The 24,719-nt window shown below is 40.1% G+C and overlaps 1 protein-coding gene across 4 annotated transcripts in view; it reads left to right on the forward strand.

The window, feature by feature from the left end:
• TP53BP2 (tumor protein p53 binding protein 2) overlaps positions 1–24,719 on the forward strand; it is a 77,083-nt gene that overhangs the window by 12,438 nt on the left and 39,926 nt on the right. For 3 of the 4 annotated variants that reach the window (XM_073338762.1, XM_073338763.1, XM_073338766.1), the window contains 5 exons: positions 10,152–10,299; positions 16,189–16,302; positions 19,166–19,245; positions 20,612–20,713; positions 23,891–24,065. In XM_073338762.1, coding sequence (XP_073194863.1) covers positions 10,152–10,299; positions 16,189–16,302; positions 19,166–19,245; positions 20,612–20,713; positions 23,891–24,065 — 619 coding nt within the window. Of the gene's footprint in view, positions 1–2,745; positions 2,921–10,151; positions 10,300–16,188; positions 16,303–19,165; positions 19,246–20,611; positions 20,714–23,890; positions 24,066–24,719 lie in introns of those variants that run through there. The other variant, XM_073338765.1, reaches the window with a different exon arrangement.

Consider the following 24,719-nt stretch of genomic DNA (forward strand, 5'->3'; position numbering starts at 1 on the left):
TTTGAACCCTGACTGCTTGATAGGACTGAACACAGACTGGGTTGAGCAATGTAGTGTCTGCCAGAAGGGGCATATGATCCAGAGGACTGGTTCACTGACTTCAGTAGGAGGATTGAGCTCTTATTTAGACAGACTGTACAGTTCAAACAGTGGCTGAAGATCAAACCTTCATGCCATCCGTTTTAGTTAAGCTTTTGTTAAGTGTTAATGATACAAAATGGCTGACTAGTTCTCACTGAGAGGACATGCAGAACTGGTTATTGGACACTTGGGGAACATGTGCAGGAAGGGAGTTCCAAGTATAGATGTCATTGTGAAAAGAGTTGTATATTGTATGTTCTATCATAGAATCTCAGGAACGTATTAGGGTTTGTTTACACCCAGGTTTTTTTTTGCACTGATTTAACTAATCAGTAGAAAAACTAATTTAATCAAATTGGTTCAGCCCCCTAGTGTGGATTCAGTTATGTTGATACACAGTTTCATTGAAACAAGCTATAGCAATATAAGACCCCTTATGCCAATATATCTGCATCCATACTAGGGGATAACATTAATTTAACTAAATCACTCTTTCTACCAATTTATTTAAAACCATTACAAAACTGCATATAGATAAACCCTTATTCTCTGTATCATATAGCCAGTGTAACTCTTAAAATCTGAAAATAAAACATTTATAGAAAGTGCTTTGAAACTGTTACAAACCCCAGTTCACGTTAAACATCTGGCTTTCCATACTGATATTACGGACGTGGGTGGTCTGAAAATATAATCACCCTTAAAAGATACCCTTGATCCAAGGCATGCTTGGTTGTAAATTCAGATACAAAACTGAAGTACCACAGTTATGTAGATATAACTTTTGGCTAAATACTTTCACTGAGTACCAAGGCAAAGTGCTCATGTTTGAAGTTTTATTTTAACTGCTCTATTCCTAATGTCCTGCTTATGGATAGTCTGGCCTGCATGTTCTGTTGTACATAAACTAATAGAATACATTTTTAATAACCGAGGGCTTCTGAGCTCAAGATTCTTTGTAAACTGCTCAGTTCGAGAGCTGACAATAAAAGGAGGAATGCCTTTTTCTGTTGGTCACATGCATCCCAGTGCTCATATTTGATCCAAGTAGGGTAGTTCAAAGTTTTGACTACAGCTTTGGTAAATGGCCCTTTAATGGATTCCTCCCTCTTGTCCTTCCTGGTAGTAGCATAAGTAAAGAACATCAGACTAGGAAACTAATGTGTTTAACAGATTTAAACAATTCTAGATTGACAAACTTCAGAAAATTAATATGGCCAAATTAGATGATGCAGAAAAAGAGACCTTGTGATGAAGGTAGTATCTAAGCTATAATTATGGATCACTTCTGTTTAGATGTACAGACGCACTTGAGATTTCAAACGAGATCTGCTGGAATACAGAAATTGTCATCTGTGAAGTAGGAGGGGCGCGTTGTGTTCCAATTATAACTGTATTTTTCTAGGGAAATTAAGTCCATGGGTTTTGGTCGCACAGTCTCCAGCTACTTCTCAGTGTTGCTGATGTGGGGGAAGAAAAAACTTAAAATAGCAAAAATCAGTGTGTTCATCGTGTATTTTCTGTGTTGTGGTGTTCCAAAATCAGACTGTTTTCACTGTTCTCGACCCTTAAAAAAGCTTCCTCTTAACTGTTTCCCTATATTTATAGAAAACAAGTTGTTTTATCTCCTCTGAAAATGGAACATATATCTCTTCAATGAGAATTTAACCTAATTTAGAGAGTAGAGACTACTGTGTCTTTGGGATTAAAGGTCGAGTTCTATTCTCCTGCAGTACAATTAAAAGGAAGAAGGGCTGTCCTTTATTTAGAACAAGAATAATCTTAACAATTACAGTATTTCCTACTGTACCACTCCTACTTTGCATCATAACTTCCTTTCTCATAGTTATGGCTAAGTGCCACTGCAATATAAACTGAGCTGTGTGCGCAGTGGCTGAGAAGGAAGGATCATACTTTGTGTATCAGGTGTGGCTGTAGGTAAATATTAAACTTATCTGTACACTTTGAGTCTTACCTTATTAAAGTGAACTGCTGAATATGAAAGGAGCTAGGATCATGTGTTTTTCTTCTAGGAAGGCTATTATGTACCCTCTTGTTTACCTTAATCTCTAAATACAGAGTCTGAACTGGCTGGCTAGTGAAGACCAGATAGACGTTCTGAAGAACTTGATATGAAAAGAATCCTTTTGTTACTGATACAAACTTGGTGTATCAACTTTAGTTGCTGCCTCTCTCCTGTTAAATTGAGAGCTAGAACTACGTACCAATGTGGAATTCTGTTGACCAGAATATAAAAAACTTGCCATTGTACAAGCTGCTTTTTGCTTAGAAAGTTGCAGTCAAGTCAGCAGAAATGTGAGACATTTTAATAGCTGATTTCTTCATGGCTGGCTTGTGAAGATGAAGCATCAGCGTTTGTGTTTTCCAGGGCTAGGTAAGATCCAGGACTTGTTTATAAAGGAGTTTTTACTTACCTGTAAAAACTCACTCCGGGCTGAAACTTTGGATGCAAGGTCTCTGCCTGGAAGTAGTTACATCTGTATATTTCTCTCATACAAATTGCTTTTTCAATTTAATAGCTAAGTGTTCTTATTCACCCTAAAACATTAGCTATTACTGTTTTTGTTTTTTGTACTCTAACTGAAAATAACTCTGTTACCATTTATTTAATTCCAGATATGAATCTGGCTCTTGTAATTCTTCCACCTCCCACACTGTTTTTAAAAGCAGCTACTGCACCTCTGAAATGATGGCTTTCTAGTATACAGCTAAAATGTTCTTCTACATTCTCACTGTACATGGAATCCACTGGGGGAAGAGGAGGTCCCTGCCTTGAAGAGCTTGCTGTCTAATTTAGATACGATACAAACAGTGCTGAGTATGTGATTCTATTACACATCGCTATTAATCTGAAGAATTTCATTTATCAATCTCATTTTGATGGGACATTAAACTGTATACCATGAAATGTCTCTCCAACACCATTTCCTAGTGCTGCTATAAATATCTAGGGAATTAAAACTAGCTTTTTGTGGTTTAAGAATATTAAAGTTATGTTTGTCTTAAACTCACAGAGAGAGAAACCTCAGAGTTGAATGCTGAAATGACATCACTTGCTTAGACTGATTCACAATATTAAAATAGTTCATGCTTTTTTATAGAGGGGTAGTGTTCTCATGAGTCTACTGGGTTCTTGTATCTCTGCCAATTAGTTGTGTGCCTCAGTTTTCCCATCTGTAAAATGAGCAGACTACTTGCTTGCCTGTTTGTGTTGAGGCTTATTGTTTGTAAAGTGCTTGGATGATAGGTGCTATGTAAGTGGAGAGCGTTATTGCCTCTTATACCATTTGTGATGCATTATACCTGGGCAGAACAGGGCTAGGTTAAATGTTAACCCTGAATTTCATTATTTTTGTAGAGAGACCAGGTGGGTGAGATGATATCTTTTCTTGAATTGACTTGTGTTGGTGAAAAGAGACAAGCTCAAAAGCTACTAGGTGTTGAGCATGGTTGTTCCTGTCCCCACCAGGGACCAAAACACGTTTCCCCCACTCTTGAATGGATATCTGCGGGAGGAGACTGTCTTTAGGTGTCCAAACACAAGAAATTGAACTGAAAGACACATCCAGAAGTAACCTATTTCTATGTCAAAAACTGGTCTCTTTCACCAACACAGGTGGGTCCAACAACAGATATTCCCTTGCTCACCTTTTCTCTTTCATATTCTGGAACTATCACATCTACAACAATGCTACAAACATTATTTATGCAGGGAATTTAAGGCCCTTAATGAACTCCATATTTGAATATAGTGTGTTATGTGAGATATACAGGTTTTGTGTGTATATAGTTTTGTCTTAAAGTATTGCTGCTAATTAAAGGCTGACAAAGTTTCTACATAAGAGCTTTGACTAGAACCTATCTGAAAGTACAGACTGTCCTTTTTACTTAGGTTAATTTCAGGAATTACCTAATCCATGCTGTCAGAGAAACTGCATAATTGAGTTTTCCAGTCAGCACATGCACTTAGGGATTTAAAATATTTGATATAACTGAAGACTTAATTTAAAATATTATGTTGATGCAAAATTATGTAATGGAACTACTTTACAAATTTGAAGATTTTTGCCACCATCTTTTTAGAGCGTAGAAAAAGGAAAACCCAGGCCCTTAAAAAGGGACCCTGCCAAAGTTAAGAACTTCAGAACGGCCATACTGGGTCAGACCAATGGTCCATCTCTAGCCAAGTTAAGAAGACAAGTGTATTTCTTTTTCCCTTAGTTTCTCCAGTACACTTTAATCACTATAGTAATATCGGAAAACACAGCTGTTCTCCGCATACCACCATATCTGCTCAGTTGAATGGCCAATAAACTGCATAATGCAGATATCTTCTTAGCTACTTGAACTTTGGCTTAATACCAGTTAGGAAAACTGATTCTGTTTTTTAAAGTGACAGAGCTGTAGTTTGAGTGGTAGCCAAGTTAGTCTGTATCAGCAAAAAGAACGAGGAGTACTTGTGGCACCTTAGACGAACAAATGTATTTGGGCCTAAGCTTTCTTGGGTTTTAGGCCACGAAAGCTTGTGCCCAAATACATTTGTTAGTGTCTCAGGTGCCACAAGTACTCCTCGATCTTAGAGCTGCAGTTAAAACCCTTTGTGGGCATATAGATCTGCATTTAAGCAGAGCTCAGCAACTTTTTTTAAGAAATAGTTATCCACAAATGTTAGAGCTGGGAAACAGTATATATGCTATATTAAACTACACATAAAAGCTTGTCTGAAATGATACTGTCACTGAATTAAAAAAAAAAAAATTGGAGGTGAATCTCAGGAAGTTTATGTGGGTGTAACTTGCATGCTGATGAAACAGAAGAGGGTGAAATTTTAAAGTAGGGTGTAGCCTGCTTTAATGTACACCTTCTGACATCCTCTTTCTAATTGCTTGTCCTGCCACACCACCTCCCTTTTTGGCCTCTTCGATAGGTGTTATGATTCAAATGTAGTGGGTTATATACAGAGAAGATGCTGTGTCAATTACATGAATTGGAATCAAATGCTGTAACTCATGATGAGGGGACTAGAAGGTGCAACTTGCACCAATTTGGATTCCCTTAGATTTGCCTCTGAATCTGGTCTGTTCTTTTATAGAGATGTGAAAAGTTCTTCTTTATAAATATGTGCTTTGCTTTGCCATCTCAACACTTGCAGGTTGTGCATTTCACTTGCATTTCTAAAGATTCATATGCCTGCTCAAAAAATGGTCTCTGGCTGAAGTGAACGTGCACATGTTAGTCATCCCTTCAGTGTCCTTGATGCATCAGATGAAAGTCTCTCCTTTGCTGGAGGAGCCATAATTGCAAAGTTTATTTTCTAGGCTGGACAATACTGCCAGCTGAAATGTACGGTAAACCATGCAGGAACCTGCATTGCTAGATCTACCATCCATCTCTGGCATCTGGTGAATATGCCACGAGCTACACTGCTGGGATCCAGTGTTTTTACACTTAAAACCCCTTCATAAATCACAAAACAAAATATTCAGTCATGATTGTCCAAGGAGTAGAACAAAATAAATGGCAAATAACACTCTGTACACTCAAGTCCACGTAGGTCCTGTCTATGCTAGAAAATAAGATGATTTTTTGGCACCTGACCGGTCATAATTCTACACATCTTAGACACTGCTGTAGACAAGGCAAAGTGTCCACGATCAGTCCTTTTTAATACTGCCACCACGTGTTGAGCATGGTTGATCCTGTCCCCACTAGTGACCAGAATGCATTCCCCCATACATAAATGGATATATATGTGGGAGGAGACGGTCTTTAGGTGTCCAAACTAGAAATTGAACTGCAAGACACATCCAGAAGTAACCTATCTCTATCCCAATGGAGGATATTAGCAAAACAGAGAATTTCAGAGCCTGATGTTCAGTGAGGCCCAGCACCTGGAGCTCCCATTGACTTCAGTTGGAGTTTTGGTAAGTTAACACTTCTGTAAAACAAGATTAAACTTGGCACAGAGCTACTTGCAATTGTCAGAGCTTTCAGCCTCATTGGGTATTGTCTGTAATAGATCCTCAAATGCTGACTCTTTTCCTCCACTTCTTCAGACTGAATGGTTTGGTTTACCTGTTACAAGTCACTTTTCTTTTGTCGTAGTAACTCATGCCCATTTGGAGAGGTGGTGTCCAATTTCTTGAGTTTTGGGGCCAAACATATTTCAAGAAGGTCAAGGGCTACAGCCAGTACTTTGGGTCAGTCTCTCTGGGCTCTTATGGTCCATTTATGCCAATTATGTTGTGCAGAGCACCAAACATCCTTTGCTGGCAATTCCCCAGTGGTATGGTGCCAATTTACTCCACTCCCATGCCTCTCTCCCCAAAGCCTCTGCCTAGGGGCCATGCTGGGATGTGGAGCAGCATGTCAACAATTGGGTTGGGAGAGTGACTGGTGCACGCTACGTGTCAGCTATCCCCTGCTGGTGTGTGGTCTCTTGGGGAGCCTTGCCAGCTTGTGTAAGTTAGAGCAGCCACCAGGCTACTATAACCCACCCATGCCAAAGCAGTCAATCAGGGAGCTATAAAAGATTTCTGGTTCTTAGCTTCTCCCTTCCCCTGTTCTGTGTTGTCGTAGGTTGCAGTGATAGGGAAGGCAGCCATCTTTGCTAGATACTCCCTTTAGGCTCAGGCAGAGCCAGGCAAGCTCTTACTTGGCTCTTCCTGGAGTTTATACAGCCTACCAGGCAATGGAGCAGCCAGTGCTGCTTTCTCTTCCCTCCTCAGTAATGCAGTAGATGGCCTGTGTGGGAGTTGCTGAATAGCAGGGAAGGGGTGGCTCACATCAGAGCAGCAGGTAGTTGGGTAGGCCATGCCCCCTACTACATCCTGGGGGTTGATCCAAACACTTCAGTTAATTACTTGATGTCGCTCTGGAAATACACTTTCAATTTGTCAATGAATACAAATATTCTGACATAGTCATCGCTAAGGGAGGTTGAACACCCTGGTAAAGTAGTTTATCTGGGATTTTCAGGGTATAAATGGGCAACTTGTGACCCTTTCTGAACAGTTGTCTCTGTGTATGTAAACCTCAAGATTAGCAGTGGGACTTATTTATCCTCATTTGAGGAGTGAATAATCTTGTATTAGGTTGGCTGTCTGAGGTTCCATATAATACCCATGATTATGCTCGTTTTAATTAAAAACATTCCCAGCTGAAAGTGAATCACTGAAAACAAATGTCCCTAGATGCAGCACATTTTGCAGATACACAGGACCTGGGAGATAGTTTTGTGTGCAGTCATTTTAAGTGTGAAGTGGTTGGGGCAGTCATTGCTAATGCTACAAAAGGTGGTCTATTGTACATTCCTGTAAAACTCCAGGTTTTCACTGCAGCTGCACAGCTGGCTGAGCTTAAGGAAAACAAAACTGTTTTTCTGGTTTCTGGTTCTGTCTCTGTGATTACATGGTAGCTCTGCCTGGTGGAATGTCACTTCCCCACCTTCAAACTCTCTCCTTAAAATAGTGTGCATAAAATGTGTGTTTTCGAGTTCTGTCGTGGAGCATTGTTGTAAATTTAAAGTTGAACGTCAAAGCTTCAATTTGAAAGCTTTAAATAGAACCAAACTACCATTGACACATTATTGGCAGTTTCCCATAAACTGCACAAAGTCATGATGGCCTTTTCCACATTAGATACATATGGAACGCTAACCACTGTAGCATGCCTGTAACACACCTCTAGTCTACATGGAAACGTGCCCCCAATAGTGCTCAGTGTTTAAACTAAGAGTCCTAGGCTGTGTGGCTGCATACACTGCTGGCACATAGCACGAACTTACTATCTGCTTCCAGCCAAGGGTGGGAGAGGGAAGGAGAAGGGCCTTCATGGCTTACAACTTCCTTCTCTCTTTCTGTGTGTGGGAAATAAATGACTTCCTGAATTTCATCTTAAAACCAAAGAGTTGAATCTCTTGCCCCCATTTTCCTTCCTTCCCCCCCCCCATTCCTTCAGTACCACACATTTGTTGTTACCACCTGTGCATTTCACACACTCTCCCCACTCCCTTTTATCTTTCTTGTCTCTTCACTCCCATTCTGTTCCTCATCCCATTTATCTTTTCCCTTGCTGTCACTGTGATGCAGTGACTAAGAAATGGTGCCAGGGGATTTATGGGAGTTCCCTTAGGAATTCTGGGAGTTGTGAGCTCTTTTTCCTCAGTTCCTTTTAACTCTCTTACTGCTTGCGGAAGGCCTTTTGAAATTTCTCAGATGCCACTGCTTCAGGGAGCAGTACCAGGAACTGTAGACCTACTGGGCTGTCAATACTTGGGTGCAGTCCCATCAGTTTAGTTACCAGTGGTTTAGTACTCCAGTGCAGATACAGCCTAGGAGCTGGCAATTCAACATACCCACTCCAGGTGACTGTGTAACCAGAAATGTTGTATACTGTAGTTTTGAAATCCCTTAAAGTAGTAGAATATCTTAAATTTGACAGTTTTACATGTAAGTAAGATGGCTGCTGCAACTTGTTTTGAGGGGAAGGAACCCAGGCATTTGAAAGATCCTTGACAAAGTAAACAAGATTTTTCTCAGACAAATGCACACCTTAAACTATGTTCATCCTTTCCTCAAAAGATTAAGTCCTCAATATGGTGAGCCAAATTTGTCTCTAGTGAGTACAGTGACGCCAGGCATGAGTTTGACCTTCTGTATCTACAGAAAACAACTGAATAAGTACATGCTGTAATGGCTCCCTTTTTAAAGTTAGAGGGAAACAAACATTTCCATTGTACCTTGCTTGAGTCATCGTTCAGGCCCAGCATATTTTGAATCCTTAAACTATGGTTCATAAAGAATCTTCACCTGTCCACTTTTACCCCATATGACTTTAACATAGCTTTGGGGGTAGGGAGTGAGAATAAACATGGCTGGCTTCCAAGATCCAGTCTTTTTGTTGACTTGGAACATATTTTGCTAGGAGACGTACAGTTAAAATGTTCAATCGGTTTAGCAGAGTAATTGCTGTTGTGAAGACATTTGACAGATTTATGATTTTGGAAGTTGTCTTTCAGCTAGTGCTGAAATTAAAATTCAGAGGAACTCCAGGAATGAAATAAACCTATTTAATTTTTGAGTCAGCTTCTTAAATTTATAATTCTAAAATAGTAGTATCCAACAAACTGCCTTGTTTTCAGAGATGCTGATCATCCACAGCTCCCACTGAAGTCATCTTTGCTGAAAATTAGGCTATAGTTTTTTTGTTTTTTTTTAATTTTTTTAAAAAAAGATCTGAGCTTCCTATTGCAGAGGGTAGAGAAATAACAGCAAAGAAGAGCAGGTAGCTGTTTAACTTGTGTTGAATAATCCTAATCAAAGAACAGTGAGTTGCTAAGAGAGGAAGCCAGATGAGATTTGAAGCACATTTCATTTGACTGCATTTGCAGGGAACTTTGTATTCATACAGGGCATGTTTAAGGGCATAATAAGTTGAGTTGTGCTATCTGTAGGAGATCCTCAAGTGACAAGTGCTAGCTACATAAATTCAAAATATTAGCTTCTACTGGATAAGAAATGACAGTGGTTCTTTCTCCAGACTTTAACTACCTTTGTTCTCCTTCATGAGAAGTTGTTTCTGGTTAAGAACACTTCTGAACTGTAGAGGACTGTTTCTGCTTCTACATCAAATCATTGTGCAGTGTGTAGGTACCTTAGAGTGATGCAGAGAGAATTTTGACACTTCACATCTGCTCTTTCAACTCTTGGCCTGAAAGAACAGGCATCTCCATATTTTTTTTTTTTTTTTTCAGAACTCCAATATCTCAGAAAGGGATGCAGATGCAATATATAGTACAGATTGTTTGAGACATGTAGCCAGTTAAACTGGTTACTTAAACTGGAAGTGACTTCCCTAGCATCTCATTTTGCTCAGTTCTTTTCTGTGAATTTTTGTGATCTTGATTAGGACTGTGTATGTTCAGTGATCACTAATGAATGGTGCCAAGTGCTTTAGGCTGAGAGTGATGAGCTTAATAATAAGGACATGGGTGTGGCATGCAACCTACCTTGTGTATTCTACTGTGTGCCATTATCTTTCTCTTCCAGATGTTTCTTACTGTGTACCTCAGTAACAATGAACAACACTTCACAGAGGTGCCAATTACACCGGAAACCACTTGCAGAGATGTCGTGGAGCTGTGTAAAGAGCCTGGTGAGAGTGACTGCCACCTGGCTGAAGTGTGGTTTGGCTCAGGTATGAGAGATGCAGCTTTTGTGATCATTCGATATCCTTTGTTTGTTTGCTTTTCCTTTTTTTTATTACCATAGCACCTAGAGGCCAAGGCCGCATTGTGGTAAACATAGTCCCTGCCCTGAAGTGTTTACCATTTGCCTTTCTTTCCATTAATCTCTTCACTGGAAATATAAGCTATATATGCAAGGCTGTCTGGTGACTGGAGAATGTGACATCCTGCGGGTCTGGAGACTGAAGGCTGAGCAACTGAGAGGAGAAGGGATTTTAAATAGACAGTTTAATGCGTTTTGGGGGTTTATGTAATTCCAATGCCTCATGAACATTTTGGAGACATGATGACTGTTAAATGAAAAGGTGGGAGTTGAATTTTTAAGTCCTGAGAATTAACCATACTCATGCTCCAAGAGCCTGAAAAGGTTCTCCAGCAAAATCAGGGAAGATCAGACTTGGTATTCCTCATATTTCTAACCTTTAAAACACATTCTTTTATTATTATGGTTTTAAAACAAACAAACAAAAACAACCACATGCACCCAAAAAAGCTTCCAGGCCTTCATACATCATAAATAGGCCAAAAAAAAAAAGAAAAGAAAACACAAATTCAATTTTAAAAGTGACCTTCTAAGAAAGTATTTTTTATTGTATAATTCACTGATTGTACAACTTCATTTTAATCATCACGAAGTACAGAAAGAAAGACAAATGAAATCAAGTTCTTGGTTTGCTTTGTTACTTTGAATTCTTACATTTATTTTCCAAGTGGTGTTGTACAGCTCACTGGAAGAGAACTATGTATACGTGCTCTTTTCTAAGAAAGAGAGAACCTTGGAGTCTGCATGTCCGTTAGGATCTTGATATAGGCTCTCATCCTGAAAACACTTATGCACGTTTAATTGTCCGTTTGAGCTCAATGGGACTTTTCCACTGTGTTTTGCAGACTCAGGGCCATAAAACATACGGAGTTTTATTTGTAAAATCCAGTCATTAGCTGTATTGGTTGTACTCTGGAGAGAGACCCTTTAAAGACTAGGTAACAGACCAATGCACTTTCCCAGAAGAGAGATGCAGAAACAAGAAATAAAACAATTACCTGTGTGTGTGGTTTTATGTGTTACCCTATCCTTGTGATGTCTAAATGCTGTTTGTACAATTGTGTTTTTATAAGCCATATAAAAATAAACCTGGTATCTAGGGAGTATTCCCTTTTGTAAGGAGAAACAAGCGAAATTTGGTTTTGGGGGAAAAATTGAACTAATATCCGATATTCTTCTGGGAACATTTGTGTTTACTAATGGAATTTTGTATTCATTTTTCAACACAAGCATTTGCTTACCTTTGTACAAAACCAGTATTTACTGGTTGTAAATATAAAAGCTATCTGCATGTTTCAAATTGCATTGCCTAACAAATAATTTTAAACAAGGTGTAAATTTTTAACCAATTAGTTATGGTGGATTCTCCATCACTGACCATTTTAAAATCAAGAAATCCCACCCACCCCCGCCCCAAAAGATCTGTTCTAGGAATTTGAGACATTCCATGGCCTGTGTTATGGCCTAAGTTCACACAGGATGATCACAATGGCCCCTTGTGGCCTTGGAATCTATTAATCTGACTGAAAATGGTGTAAGGCAGAAAAAGATGCTTTGGTGCAGTATGAATTAGAAACACATTTAGAAAGGGATATATTTGATCCAAAACCGCTACTGTGCCACCAGTAGTGGCCAATTGCAGTTATTTCAAATGAATCACATTTTATCCTGTGAGAAAATTGCTGTTCAACTCTTCTCACCTTTAAGATGAGGCTGTGCAAAATGAGTCCACTTTATTTTGCAGAGATTTAGGAGCTAGACCGGGGTGGGCAAACTTTTTGGCCCAAGGGCCAGATCTGGGTGGGGAAATGGCTTGCAGGGCAGGGGGTTGGGGTGGGAGGGGGGTACAGTGTGCAGGAAGGGGCTCAGGGCAAGGTGTTGGGGCAGAGGAGGGGTGTGGGGTGTATGAGAGGGATCAGGGAAGGGGGTTAGAATGCAGGAGGGGTGTGCAGTGCAGGAGGGGACTCAGGGCAGGGAGTTGGGGTGTGGGATGCGGCTGGGGGCTCAGGGCAGGAAGTTGGGTGCAGGAGGGGTTCAGGCTCTGGCCCGGCGCCGCTAATCTGGAGCGTTACCGTTCCTGGCCAGTGGGAGCTTTGGGGGAGGTACCCACAGGCAAAAGCAGCGTGTGGAGCTCTCTCTCCCCCCCCCCCCCCATCCCTAGGGGCTGCAGGGACGTGGTGTGGCCGCTTCCCAGAGTGGTGCAGCGCCACAGGGTTGGCAATCCTGCAGGCCGGGTCCAAAGCCCCAAGGGGCCAGATCTGGCCCGCGGGCTGTAGTTTGTCCACCCCTGAGCTAGACAGTTTAGAAAAATTGCTTTCCGTGGCAGGCAGCTATATAAATATACAGTTATTAAAACTGTTAAGTGACTTAAACACGGAGACAGGCTCTTCCACTGCTGACGAAGAAACACAAGTTATGAGGCACATCTTGAAAAATGAGGGCTCTCCAAATTAAATTACTGGGGTACTCTTTGGGTATCACTTCCTCCTCCTCTTTTTTTTGTCTGGCCACAAGTTACAATAAACTTTTCTCTGGTTCAGGGGGTTTTGGCTCCTGTTCTTGGAGCCTATTAAATTTGCTGTGAATGTTGGCTAGTAGATTTGCTGGAAACTGACATAAGGGGCTCTTTCTGCAGGAGCTATACATGCTATCTCCACAGTGCTCCCATCCTCTTTTTGGTTTGAGAAATAGGAGGCCAAGCTTTTAATAAATTGTTATCCCCTGTGTGGCATCATATGCCCTGCTACTTGATCACTGGTTTTGGCCAGGAAAACTGTTTCTACTTCCTTAATTACCAAGAAAAGTAATTAAAAGGAAGGAGTATGTATGTTATGTGGCTTTTTGATGCAAGGAAAGAAGAAGTGAAAACAGAAGACTTCTGAATGATCCTCTTTGTCCTGTCCTTGGGTAGTTTGTGTTTTGATTTCTATTAGAACTCGAAAAATCTGTTTTGACCTTCCTTGAACTCACCAGTTAAGTGTTGACAGTATCCTCTTGTAAAGGGCATCTTCTTACTTTTGATTACTCAGTTCTGATTGAAGTATTGCCCAGTTTGCTAGGAATATGCCTCATCAGTCTTTTAAATATTCCTTGTTTAAGATGTGAATCTGACAGAGGTAACTTTTTTACATTGGGGTTTAGCAGATGAAGAGCTTTTCTAGCTGTCTAGACAAGTAACCGCTGGGAGACTGCTTTTTCTGTAACAGTGACCTAGTTGCTTATACTATAAATCTAATCTCTTCCGACAATGACTCCAGTAATTTTCCCTCCTAGATGGCTTCAACATAGCTGAGGAATTTTTCATTTAAAGAAACCCTTTTTATATTGTGGAAGAAGAAAGAAGTATTCAGATACTATTGTATCTGTGTCCCCTTTCAGTTTTATAAGGGGGCATTCATGCTTAACAGCATAAATGCCTTTAGTCTAAAATTAACATTTACCTCTTAAAGAAAAACTCTCTATTCAAGATGAAATACTTCCTGACTTAAATCATTTTCCTCTCAGCCTTATCTTTGCCTTGAATTTAAAAAATGCAGATTGTAAATCCAGTAGCAACAAAAAATTGCCTCCATCATTGTAACATTTACTTGTATGTTATATCACATCATTCACCCTCTATTTGCTCTTGCCTTCTGAATGTAAGCTGTTCAGGTCAGGGACTGTCTTTTTCCTATGGTTTGTACAGCACCCAGGGCAAGGAGGCCTTGATCCTGATTGGGGCCCTTTAGGTGCTGCCATAATATATACATTTATAAATAATAATGGAAGTTCCACATATGTGGAATTTACTGTTGTATCGCAGACATTGTCTATGCTCAGGGAAAAAAAACTGTTTACATAACGAGTTATTAATATATTGTTGTAAAAAGCCTAGTATAGACTAGGCAAGTTGTAGCCTTACGTTGACCAGCTCTATCAAGATGAATCCTAAACTCAAGTAAGCCTCAGCTGGGTACATTGAGGTAAAACTACAGCTTGTTGTGTCTATGCTAGGATTTTACATTGCTAACTCATTGTAAACACAAGCCGATTTTACCTAGTGTGGATGAGGCTTCAGACAATGCTGCTATTCTTATTTATTCTTTAAATAATAAAAACCACATAAATGGGTAAGTATCTAGGAGAATTAAAAATAAATAAATCCTGGCTCATGTGCAAAGACAGAAGGCCCCTAAGTCAATCTAAGTACTTTCCACCTCTAAACCCCAAGACATGAAAGAGTGGTCAAATTGCAAGAGAAAAATATGCTGGGGAGGGAGAGAAGTAGTATACACAAAGGTAATCCACTGGGGCAAAGATTGGTCACTCTAAAAATCCTGTAGGAGTCAAACGGCCAAAGAATGATGGATTTGAAGCTTTTTTTTTTTTTTTAATTAAAAAGGCCTGATTTCTGGTTGTGGAAGCTGGGAGCAGGAATGGAAAAAAAATAATTTATGCATAACTTTATTTTAGCTTAAATAGGTAGATTAAAAATGTAGAAGAATTAGCAACCTCTTGGATACTTGCCCCATGAACTCTGACTTCCCATTGCCACCGTCTCCTCCTCCTTTGTTTTCTCTCTGAGGCACGAATCCGAGATGTTAAGTGTTTGGCCTTTTCAGAATCATCAAAAATTAAGCCTGGCGTCATCCAAAATGCATATGATCTAACAGGAAATAAAATTGGCAACAAATTCTGCTTTCAGAGGTATTGTGCCAGATCAGTGGCTGATGTAAATCAGCATAACTACACTGAAGTCAATAGAGCTTGGCTAACGTACGCTGTCTGAAGATTAGGCCCAACAGCTTTTACCTGTGAGCATGAGTAGCTTGGGGCACATCAGGAAAAGATGGATGAACTGGCCACCACAGTAAAGCCTTTGTCTCTTGTCGCTTTATTGCTTTTGTTGTAGGATCCTCTCCACCCAGACAGGGCATAGAAGAGACCTCATTAGAGTCCAATAATATATATGTATTTTGAGTTGTGTGCACCTTTAAAATTCAAAGGTTATTAGGAAGATTTTAATATATTAAAGGGTTTCAAAAACTTTCTCTTATTGATATAAGCTCTTAAGGGTTGAATGGTGTTTTAGCTATGGATTTAGGCAGATAGTTTAAAGCATACAAGCTTGCAAATTTTGACCTGGGTTGTTTTTATCCTGAAAAACACTACTTGAATACTTAACCCAAAAGTCTTTGCCTGAGCTTGAGTGCCTAAAGCTGCAGTCAAGCAGTGAGTCACCATCTATTGGTATAATTAAGGGAAGAAGAATCCTTTCTTTGGCCACCCTTTCTTTTTTTGGCCACTAACCCTAATTCACAGCAGTATTGGTAGCAAAAGCATCTTCATATGATTGGCCTCCTGCCAGTCCTTTGGTTGCCATTTTAAAGGAATGGAGAAATAGTATCATCTGAGGTACCATGGAATTGGAGGAAAAGCAACTTAAAATTGGTTCCTTGAAATGTTAAAAAGATCAAATGATTTCAAAATATAGCACTAGCCTGCTATAGACCAAAGCTATAGACCATCTGTTGGCAACCACTTGAGTTGCAGCATTGCCTGGGAGGCCAATTTGCACACTCCTCTTTCATAGCACCAGATTTTTGTGGGTTACTTCCTTTGTTTTTAGAGGTGTGAATGCATTTTCAGGAACGCACTCTGTACAACTCCTATGTTTACATGTTATTGTGTCAGTTAATAAAGTTTTGGGGATTTTTCTCCCACCCACTCCAGTGTTTATGGTGAGTGTTTGTGAGGCATGAAAAGCATTGGTGGGATATGAAAGAGATCTTACTGTATTGGCGTTCTGCTTTTTCAGAGCGCCCTGTAGCTGATAATGAGCGGATGTTGGATATTCTGCAGCACTTTGATGTCCAGAGAAACGAGGTTCGTTTCTTCCTTCGCCATGAACGTCCCCCTAGTCGGGAAACAGGTATGTGGTGATCTGAATTGCTCAAATCTGACTTAAAAGAAAAAACTAATTTCAGGCATTCTTAAGGTTAGGTTAACTGTTGCATGTCTGATGACTACAGTCTCTCTAGCAGAGAGCCGGGATCCTCGGGGGCAGTGTTTGGTCTGACCTTCGTTTTGCCTGCAAGAAAATGCTACTGCCAAAAAACTTAGACTCACTACGTACACGAAATATGACTTCTATTAAGTTTCAGGCAGAACTGGGCTGGTTTAATTTGTTTCCTCCTCTTTTCCCCTCCCCCACCCCCAGGCCCCCAATTCTTGTATGATCTAGAGAAACCCATATTTGCCAAACTACTTTCTATCTCCGTGAATTTTATACAGCTATCCATCACCATGGTATGTGAGAGCGTTCAGTGTTAAATAGATTGGCAGTAGCTAAGTCCCTACAGAACTTCAGTATTCCCCCAAGTAATATCTGCACCCTAACCCTATATTATAGTTACTGTGACTGTTGCCCATTTCCTCCTCCATTTGTTTATAATCTGTATTCTATGGGTTTTACCTGGAGAATATTTTACTGCTGTGTTGCCGAATTAGTAAACATTATTTGGCAAATTTAAAAGATGTAATATTTTACCCTTTCCAGCTGTTTATAAGCCTGTACATGTTTTGGTGGTCAAATGCAATGCACTTGTCTGTCACATTCTTAGAATGTGATAATTAATATTGCTTTGTGATTCTAATTGATAAAGCATATAAAAGCACACATCATTCGGTTTACATAATAATGTTCATAATCATCCGAATTCTCTCCTGTAGAGCCTTTAAGATGTTTACTTTTAAATGAATGTGAAGTGATGGTTTGGGGGTGGTTTTTTTGCCATTTGGTCTTCAGATTTTTTGTAATACCATCTCTCAGTTGCTAAAAGTGTTTTATGTACATTAAAGTCCATATGATCTAAACTAGGTAAGCAAATCTTGAAGCTCAAGAAATTTCATATTGATGATAGAATGAGGAGAATGAAAAGCTTATTCTAGACCACATTTATCTAGTAAGACCCTTCCTCCACAACTTACGTGGCTGGGCATAGTTGTTAATCCAAATGAATCAGGATTCAGAGCAGAGGAGGGTGGTGTCTGTCTGACTTCAGTTGGCCTTAACTTGGCCAGATGCTGTATCCATATAGAAGCAAGCACATAGGCAAGAACGCTGCCACATTTAATAAGTCTTCCAGTACCAAGCTCTCAGAGTGGACATAATGTTAGTTTGCAAAATGCTGCATCAAGATGGCTTCTTCCTTCAGCATACTGGGGGCATAGGGTGAGGCATGATATTGGCACTTGGTCTCTGTGTCTTTAGTATGTAAACATTTTGGTAGAATTGAACAAGCTTATAGTTTTTAGGTAAAGACGCGTCCTGATAATTCTTATGGCAGTAAATGTATTGGATTGAGCTAAACCTGGAGACAGATCCAGTGTAAAATAAGTATTTTTTCCCTACAAGTGTAAGTATCTAGCCAAAGATTCAAATGGTAAATATTAATATTTTAGGCAATTCCCAGTGACACTAATTAAAAAGCAACGTCCGAATATCATTCCAAAATGTTTTGGTTCACTGCGTTTTGGTCTAGATCATACCCTATACAGGCATTACCTGTGTATGGGCCAGGCTACTTCAGGTTTCATCTCCTGGAGTTTGTCATATTCATTCAGGTTAGCAGAATAGTATATGGTATGTGAGCCCTTGACTTTTAAGTATATAGGGACAATTGCCTAAGATGTTTGCTGACTGAGGGAGAAAATATTGAACCTACTTATTTGGGTCTTCTGAGGGCTTGAGTGCTTTTGTGGTATACAACCGTTTAAAACCATCTTACCTTTCAAAAATAAATGTTGACATTAGGTCACCATAATAAAAAAAAAATCTTTGTGATTAGAGATGAAAATAACCCATATCAGTAAAATGTTTTAGTCATTGTATGAAAATAACCACCCCCCTGTATCATATCCCTCCGCCCTCACCCCCCAAAGTCATGGGGTGAAATTCTTGTCACAATGAAGTGATGGGGGGGCAGGCGCGGGGCGGCAGGTGTTGGCCGTAGACTTAAATGGGGACAGGATTTCATCACATTTATCACCCTAGTAAGTGTGCTACAAAGTGAGACTTCTACCTGAATTCTTGTTTAAAAAATAAATGCCTCTCTGGTCAGAAGAGTGACTTGGGTTATCAAATGATCTTAAATAACTTCTTTTTATTTTATTTTTTTAATAGCATGTAGATGATTTGGCATTCACAATAATGTGACCTTTTGACTTTTTTCAATTTTTGCCAAGACAAACCACCAGGTACACATATCATCCCTGCACCAGAGTAGAGAATAAACTCCCTCTGTTATTGTTTTGGCTGACTGGGCTGCATTTTTGAATTCTCCTCTGTCTGCCCATGTGAAGTACAGATGTCCAGTAGTGAGAATGAAGTGTCCTCTTTTACTGTTGAAACAGTCAACCCCTTTGCTTATGAGATAAGGAGAGTGAGTTCATGCAGATGATTTTCCTGGCCGAGTGCTAGATTTAATTTTCATTTAGGATTTGACTGTTTTAATTTCCATGAAAAGAGAAGTAAGACCTGTGTTGTAGTGCTCTCCATATCACCAATGGTGGGAATAACCTTGTAACAGCCCATTTAGTAAAACATCCATGGTCTGCAGTTAAGTTTATTTTAGTGTTGATAAAGGTAAGAAGAAAACCAGAAAGTCTCTCAAAATCTAGACTGAAAGAAAATGCACTCCCTCTCCTTTGCAAAGAACGTTGTGTGTAAAGGGAGCAGTACAAATATTTCAAGTGTTACATTCTCCTTGACTGGTGTGTGTGTGTTAATCTAGGGAGTGGACCGAGACCACAGGATCTGAGCTTAAAGAGAAATGGTGTAAAAGTGGCTGCTGATCGACGATTAGAAAATGGGGTAAGCATTCAGTTAAAGTCTCTCTAATTCAGTTAAGCAGAGCCTTTCATTCTGAGTCACTGGTGCAAATCCAAACCCGGCAGACAAAGGCAGATATTTTGCTGGATCTTTGGTGGCCGCTCTGGAAATATGCGGTCAGTCCACTCCACAAAAACACTATCACAATTGACACCCTTGTTGGCAGTCTCTGTAGAGATGTTAAGAACTGGAAAGGAATAGACTGAACTACCCAGTTCCTATATATCATCCCCACTAGGTTGAAACACAGTGGCAAAGGCAGTCTGAGGAAGCTTGCACTAGTGTGTACCTGTTCTGTGGCCAAGCAGAGCACTTCAGTCTCAGTACTGTCAATCAGATTCCTGCATCAGCATTAGATCTGCAGAATGATAGTTCTCTTAACAAACACCCAATAAGCAGAAGGAAAGGATAAATTTCCTTTATCCTTTGTTAGTTTATTGCTTATTTTTCCCAAATATTGCTAAAAGGTTGTTCATCTTGGTTCTGTGCTTCTCGTTGAGCTCAACTAGATCAGTTTCTTAGGAGTTGAAACCACTGCCACCTTAACTGCAAGTTCCCAAATCCAGGTTTAGCGTGTGCCAGTTACATAATGTGGTGATTGGGCCAACTTCAAATTGTGACTTAAACTCTGATTCCAGAAAACAAATTGATCTTAGACTGCTTTGTAGGATGACTTCTCTGTGCTCAGGGATCCATCCTGCAAGGTGCTGTGAATCCATCAAAGCACTTAGTTCATGCTGATCTTAATCCAGATGGGTTCTTATAAAATATTTTGAATACATATACGTTGTGCTATTTTGATTTCAATGGGCTATTCACCCAGTGCTTTGCTGGGTTGGGGCTAGAGTGCTCAGTACCTTACAAGCTTGTACAGTACCATTATACCAGTGGTTCTCAACTTCTTTACCATTACGGGCCACATATGCAGCTCTTTGTATTTTTGTGTGGATGAGGCCCACATAAAACCACAATATATGTACTACCTGTATGACCCTGAGGAAGTCACATGGGCTGCAGCTGTGTGCTGACTGGTCTGCAAGCAGCCCACGGGCCACTGGTTGAGAACTGCTGCTTTATATGCTCTCTTGAAAGATGACCAAACAGGCCAGGTATTTCGTAATAGATCCACAGTGGCATCAGTCTTTTTATTTAAAAAAAACAAACCAACCAACAAAAAACTTTTTTAAAAGGGATCCTCTGGGATGAATTGTAAATGCATGACACTGGTAGATAAATTTGACTCAATATATTCTTTTTAAAAGCCTTTATTCTTTAATAACTGAACAGAACACATATTTTCAAAGTCTGAAAACATTAGATTTGACATATTTTGGATTTTCATCTGCAGATCAGTGTTCCCAGAATGGATATGACTCTGGCTGAACTGCAGGAAATGGCATCACGCCAACAGCAACAAATTGAGGCTCAACAACAGATGTTGGCTAACAAGGTACACTTGAAATATGTTTGTTTACAGTCCAGGAACAAAAGATCAGCAGAGTCCTTTTTCCTCCCCTTCCACACACCCACCCACCCACCCCCGCCCCTTTTTCTGAGTACTCTCAGTACGCCGGCTCCCTTTTGTACATTTGGACAATAATCTCAATAAGTGTTCCGTTCCTACCAGTATTTTCTGGTCAGGGGTTTATCTCCAACATTGTAAATAGCCAACAGTTTTAAAATAAAATGCTGATTAAATCAATCGCACAGCTTGCTCAGATGATAGAGCATAACACCAATGTTGTAATTCATTGTAGTGGCTCTGCCAACCCCATTTTGCTCTGTATAGTCACCAGCTATTCACTGGATTTCATCAGTGAACCATGCTTTTGTCTCTTGGTGTAATACTCTCCTGTAACTATCTTGCTTTTTCATTATAGAGTTCAACATGTCTGGCTTCCTAGGGCAGCCATCTGGAAAAGATGGGCTGGCTGTAGTGATAAAAAGGAACTAGAAACGTCTTTACAGACTAAGTCCTCAGTTCCTGTTCAACAAAACTAGTGAGGGAACAACGGGAACTAGTGAATCAACAAAAATCATTCTGAACACTCGTGTGCAAAATCAGGGTGCAAACATTGTATTTGATTCAGGGATCATTCAGACATACTGCTCTTGAGAATGTCCCAATCAGTTGATGAGCCGTTGTCTGTGAACCCATCACATGGTGGCCTATCCTGACGTGTTTCCTGTTATCAGGTTTCTCCAGTTTCCTGTGCTTTGGAGAGTGCTGTACTGGAGAAGAAGGGCTGTATTGGCACTCCTGAGCCGATTGTCTCATCCCAACATTCTTTCTCTGCTAGTAACCCTGCCTCCCTTTGCTGTCACGTCACCACTGGCCTGTCTTTGTCTGCCATAGCTGTGATTGGAGTAGGACCAGCATGGACCAGAGAGCAGCTTTGTGCCTATAGGGCTAGACTGGGAGGTTAGGAGGGTGGAGAGTGGGATGCTTCTGGGAGAGGGAATAAAGAGTGGACTATGACAATAGGCAGGGAATGTGGGAGGGCAGAGTTTCCTTGGCTTACATCCCTCATTTTATTATCTGAATCAGCAGACTGGTCTGTAGAATTCTACAGGTTAATGCATGAAAAGTTTAAATATGGGTACTGAAACTCTTGATTCTCCATACCAATTGTAAGGTTACTGGAATTTCAGTAAGTCTTACTCAGTTGGGTGCTGAAAGCCAGTTTCATAACTCAGCTAGAGCAAATCCGAAGTGGTATAATAGCTTTTGATACCAAATCTTGCACATTTAAAAAATATCCACTGAGACTTAGTCTGAATTTGTTTGCATTTGGCAGTACAAGGTGGTGTGGAATATCACATGTAAGCACACATCAGGGATATAGTGACTGGAAGCACTGTCATATTAACATATGTCATGGTCAGCTCCAAACTGAATCTAACTCTAACAAGTGACTGGGATTTTACTCTTGAAGTTAACACTGCCAACAAACACCTACTTTGCTTGGGTAAATTAGTCAGGGGCAAAGCTTTGTGTCCCTAATCCCGCCAGATTAGCGATAAGAATGTCCTGTGTTATCAAGAATGAATCGCTGTTAGGCTAAACTCACCTGGTTATATAAACACTTAACAACTATGAATAACCAGCCAAAAAATAAAGGGGAATAGCCGATAGTGTTAGAAATAGCAATAAATCTAAATCAGGATGACATCTGCAAGAACAAAAATAGTAAATTCTTATTGCAAAGGAAATCAAACAGGAAAAACTGGATGTACACAGTTTCTCAATCTGCCCTGTGGTTGTCTTCCAGCATCTGCATAAATAATCTGGATGACCATCCATCAGGCAGGTTTTCTATGTGGCCTGCACCTTGCAAAAGAAGAATTTGTTTCAACTGGGATGCCTCTCTTTCCTGGAGGATTATTAGGAAGTCCAAGTTGTTCACACACCCAGTCTTTTCACCATTCCTGCTGAGTTACTCCTTTCATTTGTTCTCAAGGCCACCTTCCAGCTGAATCCTATCAGATCATCTCTGAAGAAAATAAACCAATTTATGCTTTTCTAGAGCAGTGATTTTCAACATGGGGTCCACAGACTGCCTGAGACTTCCAAAGGGGTCCATACTGCCATTTGCCCCTTTTTAAGGGGTCCACAAATGAAAAAAGGTTGAAAACCACTGTTCTAGAGTGAGGCTGTGATGTTTACTAGTTGGTATTCCCGAGCACGTGGGGGAAAACACCAAACTGATGCAACATAGGATACTGCAGGTGCTACTTGGGTTAACTATGAAAGTGACCCACGTGGCCCTTTTTTCTTCAAGATCATTAAAGACCAATATTTTCAAACATGACTAGTGATTTTGGGTGCCTCAAATTCTGCCCAATTTGAGATGCCTTAAAGGGGCCTGGGTGTGTGTGTGAGGTTTGTTTGTTTCCAAAAAGTGCTGAGCACCCACCCCAAAACACTGGTCATCTTTGAAAATCTGGGCCATGATATTTTGATGGGGTGCTTGAATAACCCCTGGTAACTATATATTCTCCATTAACTGCTGGAACAAACTACCAAGGGAAGCAGTGGCATCTCCGTGTCCTGAAGTCTTTAAATCAAGACTGCGTGCCTTTCTGGAAGGACTTAGTCAAACACAAGCTATTGGGCTCAATATAGGGTAACTGGGTAAAATCTCTTAGCCTGTCACATACAGGAGATCAGACTAGATGATATAATGGTCCCTCTGCCTTTAATCCATAGAGTCATACATTTTAAGATATGGAGATGCTTTTCTAGTGCAGCATCAATGGTACTCTGTCTCTCCAAGAGTTCTAAACCAAATGCACCTTTCCTGCCAAGGCTGTCATTGGAGAATTGATGTGGCCAGTTCAGCACATGGATTCTATGCTGTGTGCTTCTCTCTTGGAAAGACTTCACAACCCACTTCTGTAAGCAAAGCCAGTCACCTTTGTTGTAGTAGCTGTGATCATTACTTTCCTGATTTGAGACGTCTGACATCTGATTATGGGATAGAACCTTAATATGCAATACGTGACATGATACTTTGTCTCTTAAGACTACTACATCTGAGATTATATCCATCAGTACATTACCTTGATCAAGCATATAACCTATTCAAAAATTAATTGCTAAATTGCTTCCTGTCTCTACCTGCAGGAGCAGCGTTTGAAATTCCTGAAACAGCAGGATCAGCGACAGCAACAGCAAGCTGCTGAAAAGGAAAAACTTAAGCGACTAAAGGAAATTGCTGAGAATCAGGAAGCCAAGTTGAAGAAAGTGAGAGCACTCAAAGGCCATGTGGAGCAGAAAAGACTCAGCAATGGAAAACTCGGTGAGCCGCTTTAGAGAGGACATATTGGGGGTTGGGGGAGAGAGTTGTTGTCTGAAATAGCTCATAAAACATTCTTGGACAGTGGAACTTCCATTTTAAAATTTAAAGCTTTTCAGTTAAAATGTTCCTGTGCAGAGTCAATCAACTGAATGTTTTGAAAAATCTGAAAAATATTATTAAAATATCTGTTAGGTGATCCCTTTGATCTCCCTGCAAATGGTGGGTTGATGCTTAAAGTACATTTTTCTATCTTTTTGTCCAATTTCATTTTAAATGTCCAAACAATGTTTCTACCACATCCCTAGGGAAACTCTATTCTTCAGCCTAGTATAGTGTTTTTAACTTCATCCTAGTTAAACTTCCTTTGAATCACATTTAAATTTTTTTTTTTTCCATCCTTGATATTCGCAACCTTTAAATATTTAGACTGTTACATCCTCCTCCTTTAATCATCCCTGACAAAAGCTCTGCATGCTGCATGGCATACTATCCCTACTGCCTTTTGAACAGGAGCTGGCTTCTTAGACTCTAGTTTATTTTTTTGCAATACTACTTTTGTGATTATCTTGCCACCAAATAGTTTTTTGGGGTGTCGCATCTTGGCCAGTTGATCATAGTGTCACATGCTTGCTTCAAATTTCATATGAGTTCAAA

Source organism: Lepidochelys kempii, chromosome 3, assembly GCF_965140265.1.
Source record: "Lepidochelys kempii isolate rLepKem1 chromosome 3, rLepKem1.hap2, whole genome shotgun sequence".
In the NCBI taxonomy this organism is placed as follows: domain Eukaryota; kingdom Metazoa; phylum Chordata; order Testudines; family Cheloniidae; genus Lepidochelys; species Lepidochelys kempii.